Genomic DNA, 11,331 nt, shown 5'->3' on the forward strand with positions numbered 1-11,331 from the left:
TCTAATTATAATCCTATTTTGCTGCATCATACTTCTTAATTTAAATAATCACATCATGCAGTTTATCACGCCAAGCTGCTCCTCTTGATAGTATGATGCGGGATAAACTATCATCTAGTCATCCTGAAGCCAATGAGTGGTTTTGGTCTGAGCAAGTTCCTTCGGTGGTCACATCTTTTGTGAATTGTTTTGAGGGGGACCAACGATTTGTTTCTGCTACCTCTGTGTATGTGATTTCTTTTGACTTTCTTCATATTTGTACATTCTGTAAAACAGTCATTTCCTGTGAGATTTTTGGAAAGTGACGATCCTCTATGGTTTGTTTCAGCTATGTCAAAGGCAAATCCTCCTCAGCTGCAAGCAATGAGTTTGAGGTGTCACTTCTCATGCTTGTGCTGAATTGCATCGCAGCAGTCACAAAACTTGGCCCGACAAAACTTTCGTGCCCGCCCTTCTTTTCTATGATTCCAGATACTACAGGGAGATTGATGGACAAATTTGTTGACTTTGTTCCACTCCCTCAGGCCTATCATTCAATGAAAAGCCTCGGTCTACGCAGAGAGTTTCTTGTTCATTTTGGACCTCGGGCAGCGGCATGCAGAGTAAAAAGTGACTGCTGTACAGATGAGGTTGTTTTCTGGGTTGATCTTATACAAAATCAACTGCTGAGGGCTATCGATCGGGAGAAAATATGGTCAAGGTTAACAACGTCTGAAAGTATCGAGGTAATGAATAGAATGCAGAAAATTATATCTGAGCAGCTTTTAGATTCTCTGCAGTATGGATGTGAGCTTGTTTTAGTATTTGAGAAGATTTAAGAATTATGTGCAAGGATTCATTTGGGACAGCCAATTCCATGTTGAATTTATTGGAATATCATTTGCTGTACCTTTTCTTATAAGTACAGCTTAGAATATAAGAACATAGCTGAAACAGTTTGCAAACTTAAGTACACTATCTACTATCTAGGATCTTCATAAAGTGGCACTTATCGAAACAGAAATCTGATTTTTTTTTTTCTTTAATTTTTTAACTCGTAGAATGTTGATTGTTGAATATGGTTGTACAATTGCTTGTAAATATCTTGCGAGTTTATGCGGACCTGTTGGTGATGCCTTGCAGGTCTTGGAAAGAGATTTAGCTATTTTTGGATTCTTCATTGCCTTAGGCAGGAGCACCCAGTCTTTTTTAGCTGCAAATGGTTTTAATTCGCTGGAGAATCCTGTGGAAGACCTTGTTAGGTGACTCATTGATTTTCTTTTGTTTGCTTGCCATACTCCTTTGATACAGCCTATCACTTAAACTCGCTATCTTCTTTATTCAGGCACTTCATTGGAGGAAGTCTCCTACAATATCCTCAGCTTTCAGCCATCAGTTCTTATCAGTTGTATGTAGAGGTAGGCATAAGTCATACCATCACTTGTGACAGATTCTTTTAACCATTTTGAAATCTTATCATGGAACTTTATAGCGTAGGTTGTCTGTGAAGAACTAGATTGGATTCCCTTCTATCCAATCAGAAAGGACTCCCAGCCAGCCGAACAATCACATGGGCATAAAAGCAGACCACAAGGGCCACCTAACTATGATGCTCTTCCTCAGATATTGAATGTTTGCTCTTATTGGCTACAGAGCTTTATAAAGTACAGCAAATGGCCTGAGAATCCTTCTAATGTCAAGGCAGCTAAATTCTTATCCAAGGGGTATCTAATAACATGTTTATATTGTAAATTGGATAAAACAAAGAAGTAGTTGGTGATTATATTGATTTTCATTCTCAATTTTTTTAGGCACAACAAGTTAATCCAGTGCAAGGAAGAACTGGGAATATCTAGGTAGGATAATTAAGAGTGGTAAATCGTGTAGGCAGAATAACCTACATATCCATCTCTGTGCACCTTACATTTTTGTATCCTTTGTTATAGACCATAGCATACCTTTTTAATTAACGATCAAGTAATTTAGCTGTGTGCGATTGGTTAATGTGTGATCCAGTTTGGCGGTAGCAGAAGCGGGTTTTATTGACATGAGTGCATCGCCAACTGATAGAGAGTCAAACTCATTTGATAAGGTTTGTATTCTATGAATTAGTTGTGAAAACCACTTCACTTTTCTGGACACTGTTTGAATCCAGTTTTTGGGCTAAGAATTCTGTTGACTATCAGATGTTCTATAGATACTAACAACATTTATTTCTCAGGCTCTAGAGAGTGTAGATGAAGCTCTGGTGAGACTGGAGAGCTTGCTACAGAAGTTGCATGCATCAAGTTCATCTTCTGGAAAGGAACAAATAAAAGCCGCATGCTCTGACCTAGAAAAAATAAGGAAGCTTAAGAAAGAGGCTGAATTTTTAGAGGCGTCTTTCAGAGCCAAAGCAGCTTCCCTGCAAGAGGTTTTCAGTTGTTATTACANGAATCCTTCTAATGTCAAGGCAGCTAAATTCTTATCCAAGGGGTATCTAATAACATGTTTATATTATAAATTGGATAAAACAAAGAAGTAGTTGGTGATTATATTGATTTTCATTCTCAATTTTTTTAGGCACAACAAGTTAATCCAGTGCAAGGAAGAACTGGGAATATCTAGGTAGGATAATTAAGAGTGGTAAATCGTGTAGGCAGAATAACCTACATATCCATCTCTGTGCACCTTACATTTTTGTATCCTTTGTTATAGACCATAGCATACCTTTTTAATTAACGATCAAGTAATTTAGCTGTGTGCGATTGGTTAATGTGTGATCCAGTTTGGCGGTAGCAGAAGCGGGTTTTATTGACATGAGTGCATCGCCAACTGATAGAGAGTCAAACTCATTTGATAAGGTTTGTATTCTATGAATTAGTTGTGAAAACCACTTCACTTTTCTGGACACTGTTTGAATCCAGTTTTTGGGCTAAGAATTCTGTTGACTATCAGATGTTCTATAGATACTAACAACATTTATTTCTCAGGCTCTAGAGAGTGTAGATGAAGCTCTGGTGAGACTGGAGAGCTTGCTACAGAAGTTGCATGCATCAAGTTCATCTTCTGGAAAGGAACAAATAAAAGCCGCATGCTCTGACCTAGAAAAAATAAGGAAGCTTAAGAAAGAGGCTGAATTTTTAGAGGCGTCTTTCAGAGCCAAAGCAGCTTCCCTGCAAGAGGTTTTCAGTTGTTATTACAGTTTTTTCCTTTGATACTGATATTTTAGTGCTAACGCTTTGGTTTGGTACTGTCCACAGCTCACCATCCTCGATGGGTGCTTATATAATATGAGAATCAATGAATTGCAGAATGCATTTGGTTTTCTTAAACGTCTGTGGAAAACTAAAATCTCATATGGTTCATACAGGATGGTGGTGATAGTGACTCTCAGGAGTACTCGGAGGAACAAAGCCAATATGCAAAAGGAAAAGACTCCAAAAATTCAATAAATTCTGTAGATCAAGGCACAAGGTATATTGTTTGTTCTGATAGTTAATTATTCCTTCGGTGTTTTTGAGGTATAAACGTAGGGTCCTCTTTGTTTTCCTCTGGCTGTGGAATTTAATTTATTGTTTTGCGCATTGGTAGGGATCGTGGATTCTGGGGGTTCTTTGAGCGCAATCCAAGAAATAAGCCTAGCCGCGAGTCATCGGTATGCTTCATTTTATCATATGTTTTATAAGCATGTCTCTGATCTTAGAGTATTGGGGATATTTCTGCTTAGCACTCTGCGTTTTTCAGTCAGTTACTATGTATTCATAATTGGTTTCACCCAGTGAAGAGATGCTATGTTTAATTCAACCATTGTCAATTTGTAGTATGGTGAGAGGTTTCAATATTTTTTACAATATGCAGGCAGATGAATATTTTGAGAAATCCAAAGAAAATGTAAATAGTGTGGATTCCAAACCCAATGAGATCTATCGGTTCGAACTTCTACGGAGTGAACTGATAGAGCTGGAGAAGCGTGTCCAAGGAAGTACAGATGAGTCGGTAAACGAAGAGGTTAGTAATTATTTCGAACATAGTGGAGTAGTAGTCAGACGCTGCTGCAAGATGTTTGATTTGTTTTTTTTACACACATAGTAAATATTTTAAAATGTCAGTTTCTGTAATAACTTATAAACGGAGGTTGTCCATGGTCTTGTGAGATCTAAACTGATCCTATCTTTAAAACGGTGGTTTTCTTACTCCTTTTTCTCTATTTCAGTCATATTGCCATCAAGTTCGTGGACAAATTAGTGCAATGATTTTTGTGCTCTGTTCTTTCTTTCATGGGTTTAGTTTTCAACATGGTAGCAGACGATCAACTCGTAACACATTGTTATTTGCGTTTATGTTTCAGATGATCAACTTACTCTACGTTAGTTGAAATATTGTTATCTCTGATATGGTTCACGAGTACAAGCTCTCATCTCTATGTTCTGCAGGGAAGAACCTCTGAAGATCCTCGTAGTAGTATGAAAGGTGTGCAATTCGTACAGAGCTCAAAGAAAGAAAACGTCATTGAGAAAACTCTTGACCAAATTAAAGAAACCAGTACGGTATGAATGTCATTCGAAGCCTCATGCTATATGTATCTTCGGTTTCATTGAGCATATTAGCATTTTCTGATCAGCCTTCCTTCAATATTTTCCTACTTCATGAGTTAGTTACTAACAGTGCACTTTACCTACTTCATGAGTTAGTTACTAACAGTGCACTTTACCCGGATATTCTGACAGGACGTATGGCAAGGTACTCAGCTTCTTGCGTTTGATTCAGCTGCTGCTATGGAACTCCTTAGGAGGTCTGTGGTAGGAGATGAATTAACAGAGAAAGAAAAGAAAGCCCTACGCAGAACCATGACTGACTTAGCATCAGTTGTTCCCATTGGTGTTCTTATGCTTCTTCCTGTGAGTAAAAACTAACCTTATCAATTTTCCCAATATCATATTTCCAATCCCATTGGTTGTTCATCCTCGTAAATCGTTTCTGTTCACTACAACTTTATACTGATCTATATTGATGGTTGCTTTTGGTGCAAAGTCCCGTAACACCAATCAATTACATTTACCATTAACATTTACAATGGGTCTGAGTCTATGAACTAATCTAATGTTTATGCTTATGTATCACAGGTCACAGCAGTTGGTCACGCGGCTATGCTTGCAGCAATACAGAGATATGTGCCAGGCTTGGTAATGCTTTTTGTGTATCTGCTTCTGTACATTTCTTCCATCTCTTCGATCAAGTTGATAAAAAAATATGTTTTTGTTCAGATACCTTCGACCTACGGAGCTGAAAGGTTGAACCTGTTGAGACAGCTTGAGAAGGTCAAGCAAATGCAAACAAATGAAACAGAGCCTGAAGNTAGTCAGACGCTGCTGCAAGATGTTTGATTTGTTTTTTTTACACACATAGTAAATATTTTAAAATGTCAGTTTCTGTAATAACTTATAAACGGAGGTTGTCCATGGTCTTGTGAGATCTAAACTGATCCTATCTTTAAAACGGTGGTTTTCTTACTCCTTTTTCTCTATTTCAGTCATATTGCCATCAAGTTCGTGGACAAATTAGTGCAATGATTTTTGTGCTCTGTTCTTTCTTTCATGGGTTTAGTTTTCAACATGGTAGCAGACGATCAACTCGTAACACATTGTTATTTGCGTTTATGTTTCAGATGATCAACTTACTCTACGTTAGTTGAAATATTGTTATCTCTGATATGGTTCACGAGTACAAGCTCTCATCTCTATGTTCTGCAGGGAAGAACCTCTGAAGATCCTCGTAGTAGTATGAAAGGTGTGCAATTGGTACAGAGCTCAAAGAAAGAAAACGTCATTGAGAAAACTCTTGACCAAATTAAAGAAACCAGTACGGTATGAATGTCATTCGAAGCCTCATGCTATATGTATCTTCGGTTTCATTGAGCATATTAGCATTTTCTGATCAGCCTTCCTTCAATATTTTCCTACTTCATGAGTTAGTTACTAACAGTGCACTTTACCTACTTCATGAGTTAGTTACTAACAGTGCACTTTACCCGGATATTCTGACAGGACGTATGGCAAGGTACTCAGCTTCTTGCGTTTGATTCAGCTGCTGCTATGGAACTCCTTAGGAGGTCTGTGGTAGGAGATGAATTAACAGAGAAAGAAAAGAAAGCCCTACGCAGAACCATGACTGACTTAGCATCAGTTGTTCCCATTGGTGTTCTTATGCTTCTTCCTGTGAGTAAAAACTAACCTTATCAATTTTCCCAATATCATATTTCCAATCCCATTGGTTGTTCATCCTCGTAAATCGTTTCTGTTCACTACAACTTTATACTGATCTATATTGATGGTTGCTTTTGGTGCAAAGTCCCGTAACACCAATCAATTACATTTACCATTAACATTTACAATGGGTCTGAGTCTATGAACTAATCTAATGTTTATGCTTATGTATCACAGGTCACAGCAGTTGGTCACGCGGCTATGCTTGCAGCAATACAGAGATATGTGCCAGGCTTGGTAATGCTTTTTGTGTATCTGCTTCTGTACATTTCTTCCATGTCTTCGATCAAGTTGATAAAAAAATATGTTTTTGTTCAGATACCTTCGACCTACGGAGCTGAAAGGTTGAACCTGTTGAGACAGCTTGAGAAGGTCAAGCAAATGCAAACAAATGAAACAGAGCCTGAAGAAGGCATCGATGAAACAGAATCATGACTAGATAAAGAAACAGAGAAAAACCACTTTATACCTCAAAAGTTCACTTTGTTCTATAGTTCATTGACAAGAGTTGTGCATAGAGAATCTCATTCCATGTGTCAGGCACACCGGGTAGGCACCAATGGCTGCAGTCTTGAGGAGCATCAACAGGAGTGCCTTGCTCTCGATACCGAGAAGGATGACCATCTTTCCTGAACTCTGTCAGATATGTAATGTTCAGAAATTTAACCTTAATATGTCGATATCTCATTTCTTCAATTACTTTATAGATATATTCGTTGTGGCTCGCATCAGGTTCCATCTTTCTTTTATCAGTCTCGGGTTCCATCTCTGTATCACATAGACCACCCAAATTCCAAGTCCCATTTCTGCAACCACCAAGGATTCTTTACTTTTAAAACCCTGGTCTCTAAATACCATTATATAACAACGTGTGTCGTCTTATTTTATATCCTGACCTATAGTGCACAGGAGAGTAACTTCTGAAGAAGACATGACTCTTGTGTGGATCAAGTCTCTTTAAGACCCATGACTTCCATGTCTTCAAAGACTTCCCAAATGCCTCCATTACTCCCATTGTCTTATTCACTTTCCTTCCCTCCTCAAAATAGCATCCTCTGTACAAAAAAAACCAAACGCAGTTAAGGAGGAGAAATGTCGAATCCTGATCATAGAAGCTGTGGGATTGCTCATACGTCAACACAGTTTTCTCTTCGTTCCACCAGTGCCCTGTGTTGAAGACCAGAACATCTGACCCGACCCATTTTTTTGATTGCCAGTTGAATTCGTCTACTCTCACTGTGGTTTTGATCTCTTTCGGTGATTTATCCGGTGGCCGACCAATCACGACAAGAAACGGTGTTCTGTGATACTCAACAGTGAGGTTTTGCTGAGGGAACCGCATCGAGAGGAAGCCCTTGTGTTTGGTTATGGGGTTCCCATTTTCTTCGTAGATTTCAGATTTATTAGGTATTGCTTGTGAGAGCATGCACATTAGAGACTCCCACTGGTTTCTTCCGATGGAATCTCCGACGAACACTATCCTCCCATTCCTACTCCTCTCCAGAAAGTCACTTGCGTTAAATCTAATCATTTAATGGCCAAACAAAAAAAAGTGATCATTTAGTTAGTCACAGATACTAAAACAAGGTTTCAAGTCTTTTATTAGGAATCTTTAAAATTGACCCTACTACAAGAAACCAAAAAAAAAAAATTGCGAACTGAGGTATATCTACGAGACGAAAGCTTTCTTTTGTTAAAAGAAAGTGAATCAAACCCTAATCTCTAGTGTTCAATTAAGTTGCAACTCCAACGCCTTTGCAATGGAATCAATATAACTTAAAGTGTAAGCAAGAAATACATATTCGAGTTTATATAAGAAAAAAGTAGACTATATAACGATGACGTGACACAATGTATTACCGGGGAAGATTGCAGCCGTGTGGTTGCCATCGCCACTGGAGGTAACCATAATCTTTTCTTCCATTCTTGCGACAACGAAAACCAGAATCAAGAAAGCGACACTCTTCTCCATACAATAATCCGTTAACAGATGATGACGATGTTGTTCGACGAACCCATCTTCCATTAGAGTAATCGCACTCCTTTGTCAGTGTTTGAGACAACGAAAACGACGACAACAAACCGAAACGAAGAGAGGGCAAGACGTCGACGATGAAGCTCGAGAATATGAGGAGAGTCAGTAGAAAGAGGCTGACGTAGAGATGTTTCTTGATCTTGAAGAGATACGAGAATGAGCAGAGAGAGAAGAGTTGATGATGATCCATGTTGTGTGTGATCTCTTTGAACAAGTCTTTCTCTTTTTCTGTAAACGAGAGAGACGTCAAACTAAGGCTATGACTAATATATATTCGTTACTTAATGTTTCTTAAATTATAAAACAAATCAAATTGGGAAACGAATAAAGCCAAAAGAATTACTCAATTAATTAGTATGTAATTATGTACATCAATATCATGGTGGAAGCTTCCTTGACCCCACGTTCGACTTCACATCTTCCGGATTGTGATTAACGACGACGTCACGTCTAACTAATGTTCACAAAAATATTATTATTACCATCAGATAGATCATATATAGATGGTAATGTTTTTTTTTAAATAGGTTTTCTACGTTGACAAGAAAAAAAAGGACTTTCAACAATATCAACAACAAAGAAAGAAGCAGAAAACAAGTTACGTTTTCTTACGCTAGATTTATCTTTAAATTTATAAATTTTGGCATTTTTTACATATCAAAATGGAAATTGTATTATAAATTACGGATGAGAGAAAACAATACTACAAGTTAGAAAATGAGCGTGTTTTTGTGGCTATCGGTGTCCGTGTCAGTTATGTGAATTTGTTTGTTGGTTTGTTTGTCGAACGTGTTGAAAACGTGTGATCAAGCAGCTAGCTACACCTTTGTTTTTGCTACAAGTGTGTTTAGCAATCATTATAGAATCATAATAATGGGCTACAAATATACTACTAATTATATAGTTTGGTACTCATTCATTTGGTAGAGGCAATGATTTTGACCAAATTATATATCATATTCAAAAATCAAAACTAATGCTCTTTGAAAGTGAATTCTTATCCAATTAGTAGATCATAATGTTTAACAAAAATGGAAGAGTTTAATTTGGAACTTCTTGGGTTCTTTCGATGTTACGATCTCTATAGTGTTCCAAGTTATACCTTTAGTTGGCAACCGGCCAATCGGTTGATTTTTGCTAAAAAATTATGATTGCTAAACCGAGAATAAAATTAATCATAACCAGAGTAAACCGAATCGTAAACCAAACCAAATCGTTTAAGCCCGTCTCGAATAGATAAACCGGCGAAGCTGAGTTAAGTGAGTGAGTCGTTGAGCTGCGATCGGCGACGGTCTCTTCTCCGGAGGGAAAAAAAGAAAGTGAAAGATGAAGTTGAAGGTTGTGTACCGTAAGGTCTCCGATTACATCCGTTACGATCTCAAAGAAATCGTCTTACCTTCATCACTCCCCGATCCTCCTCACGTCGTTAAACGCCGCAAATTGACTTGGCACGAGCGATACCTCGTGAGCTTCCTTCACTCTCCCTTCCTCTTTTTCCTTTGAAATTTCCGGTAGTTTATATATTCTTCGAGCTCATTGTGGTTTTAGAGTGAATGAATCCTTCGATTAGATCCTTAAATCAGCAGAGTTTTGATTTCATTGTGTATATTTTGGAAAATAAAGATAACAAATTGTGAGATTTCTCTTGTTTGAGTAAAAAGGTTCATCCTTTCTTATAAATGATCTTTTGGTTCCCTTATATATGAAATTGATCTAATGCTAAACCACTCTGGGTGAACTATTTTGTGTTTGTTATAAGGTGTTGAAGGAAGCTTCAAGGCTTTATGCTGCAAGCTGGGTTCGAGATATAGGTCCTGAACTTCGTCCAAATGATTACAAGAAGCAAGGAGACGCTGAACCTAAAAAACAAGCCAAGGAGACTGAGAATGAGCCCTCTGTTTTGGAAGATCTTGGTAAGAACTGCTTTTATGCTATATTGCCTACCTTCATTGTCTCTGACTTGTATTCAAAATAAAATGATCGAAGTTGGTACTGAGGGTCATTCCAAATTGTTATCTGGCTTTGCAAATTACAAGTATTGAGAAGTGGACTACTTATCCTCATGTGTCACAAGAGTTTTGTTATTGATATTGAGAAGTCTTTGTCCCTACTAAAGTTTACTATTCGCTTATTGTCTTTTATACAGCGGTGGCTGCAAGAGGTGGGATGGAGACTCTAAGGCCTGCTTTACATCGCCTGTACATGACTCGAGCTTCTCATTATAAAGATGCTCTTTCAAGCTTTGTAAAAGGTTACCATGAGGGCTTGCAGCAAGTTATGCAGAATAAAGCAGAGTCTGAAGCCCCTGCAAATGAAGCTGACAAATCTAAAAAACCACCTGACCTTTAGTTAGCTGCAAAAGCAGGATTTATTTATGTGAAATGCGAGTATGTATGTAGCTAGATCGTGGGTTCTTTGATGGTGTACCACTACAAAGATTTCTATCAACTACATAGTCTTTAATGCACAATGTAGCCTATTTTTGAAGCAGCTTCTAGAAAACAAAAACATCTACACATGTTCTTCGTAGATTTAAGTTCCAGAAAGTTTTGTGATAAACCTATTTGTGATGGGTTTGATCCCCTTTACAGCGCTTATTCAGATTTCATTTCTCCAGGACTTTTACTGAACACAAGCTAGCTCACTGCAGGGTGATGAGTGTTTGAACCTGCTGAAACAATAGTAAGCAACTCTGTGTTATAGATGTCTCCTGTTTTTTTTTCCGAGGAAAGACTTTCAATTTTGTTTGGTATTTTCTCCACACCCTTGTTTCTACCCATGGTAAAAGCATTGTTAGTGGATTTTTAATATATGCTATCTGTAACAGTCTTCCATAATGCTGTTGCAGAAAAAGTTGGCTGGCCCCTAGAAGTTGTTAAAAAAGCATAGATATCAGATATATTTCAGGGGAAAAGCTGATCAGTCGATTCAGAACTGTACTTTAAGTCTTGTTATGATCAAGACTTTATTGCAGGACAAACCCTTAATGCAGGAGGAGGCCACTGAGCATCTTAACTATAGCCAAAAGCTTCAAAGACTAGTAATAATGGCACATGGCCGAGGGTCCCTCTC

The 11,331-nt window shown here is 38.0% G+C and overlaps 3 protein-coding genes across 5 annotated transcripts in view; 2 read left to right on the forward strand and 1 right to left on the reverse strand.

Moving 5' to 3' along the window:
* The window catches only part of LOC104768809, a 9,802-nt gene extending 2,850 nt beyond the window's left edge, over positions 1–6,952 (forward strand). Inside the window, exons 8-19 of one of the 3 annotated variants that reach the window (XM_010492865.2) lie at positions 1,477–1,703; positions 1,810–1,892; positions 2,618–2,660; positions 2,747–2,822; positions 2,952–3,143; positions 3,332–3,435; positions 3,553–3,616; positions 3,820–3,957; positions 5,712–5,825; positions 6,006–6,176; positions 6,402–6,461; positions 6,543–6,952. In XM_010492865.2, the coding sequence (XP_010491167.1) occupies positions 1,477–1,703; positions 1,810–1,892; positions 2,618–2,660; positions 2,747–2,822; positions 2,952–3,143; positions 3,332–3,435; positions 3,553–3,616; positions 3,820–3,957; positions 5,712–5,825; positions 6,006–6,176; positions 6,402–6,461; positions 6,543–6,659 (1,389 nt within the window). In that variant the 3' untranslated portion in view covers positions 6,660–6,952. Of the gene's footprint in view, positions 1–1,476; positions 1,704–1,790; positions 1,893–1,995; positions 2,072–2,200; positions 2,393–2,617; positions 2,661–2,746; positions 2,823–2,951; positions 3,144–3,331; positions 3,436–3,552; positions 3,617–3,819; positions 3,970–4,394; positions 4,509–4,688; positions 4,860–5,084; positions 5,145–5,225; positions 5,299–5,711; positions 5,826–6,005; positions 6,177–6,401; positions 6,462–6,542 lie in introns of all 3 variants that reach the window. The other 2 variants (XM_019242240.1, XM_010492864.2) reach the window with 2 other exon arrangements.
* LOC104768808 (protein trichome birefringence-like 9) lies at positions 6,688–8,509 on the reverse strand. Its single transcript, XM_010492861.2, has 4 exons — positions 8,085–8,509; positions 7,358–7,747; positions 7,121–7,279; positions 6,688–7,030 (listed from the first exon to the last, which is right to left on the reverse strand). Exons 1-4 carry the CDS (start codon positions 8,447–8,449, stop codon positions 6,703–6,705), a joined length of 1,242 nt encoding a protein of 413 aa, XP_010491163.1. The 5' UTR covers positions 8,450–8,509; the 3' UTR covers positions 6,688–6,702.
* On the forward strand, positions 9,496–10,875 carry LOC104768814. The gene is made up of 3 exons (XM_010492870.2): positions 9,496–9,723; positions 10,019–10,172; positions 10,406–10,875. Exons 1-3 carry the CDS (start codon positions 9,586–9,588, stop codon positions 10,606–10,608), a joined length of 495 nt encoding a protein of 164 aa, XP_010491172.1. The 5' UTR covers positions 9,496–9,585; the 3' UTR covers positions 10,609–10,875.

This window comes from Camelina sativa, chromosome 20 (assembly GCF_000633955.1).
Source record: "Camelina sativa cultivar DH55 chromosome 20, Cs, whole genome shotgun sequence".
Classification (NCBI taxonomy): Eukaryota; Viridiplantae; Streptophyta; class Magnoliopsida; order Brassicales; family Brassicaceae; genus Camelina; species Camelina sativa.

Coding starts and splice junctions, on each gene's coding strand:
- LOC104768808 (XM_010492861.2), bottom strand. CDS start 8,449: ATGGATCATCATCAACTCTTCTCTCTCTGCTCATTCTCGTATCTCTTC. Junction 7,748..8,084: donor CACGGCTGCAATCTTCCCCG/GTAATACATTGT, acceptor TTAAATGATTAG/ATTTAACGCAAGTGACTTTC. Junction 7,280..7,357: donor GAAGAGAAAACTGTGTTGAC/GTATGAGCAATC, acceptor TTTTTTGTACAG/AGGATGCTATTTTGAGGAGG.
- LOC104768814 (XM_010492870.2), top strand. CDS start 9,586: ATGAAGTTGAAGGTTGTGTACCGTAAGGTCTCCGATTACATCCGTTAC. Junction 9,724..10,018: donor CTTGGCACGAGCGATACCTC/GTGAGCTTCCTT, acceptor GTTTGTTATAAG/GTGTTGAAGGAAGCTTCAAG. Junction 10,173..10,405: donor CTCTGTTTTGGAAGATCTTG/GTAAGAACTGCT, acceptor TCTTTTATACAG/CGGTGGCTGCAAGAGGTGGG.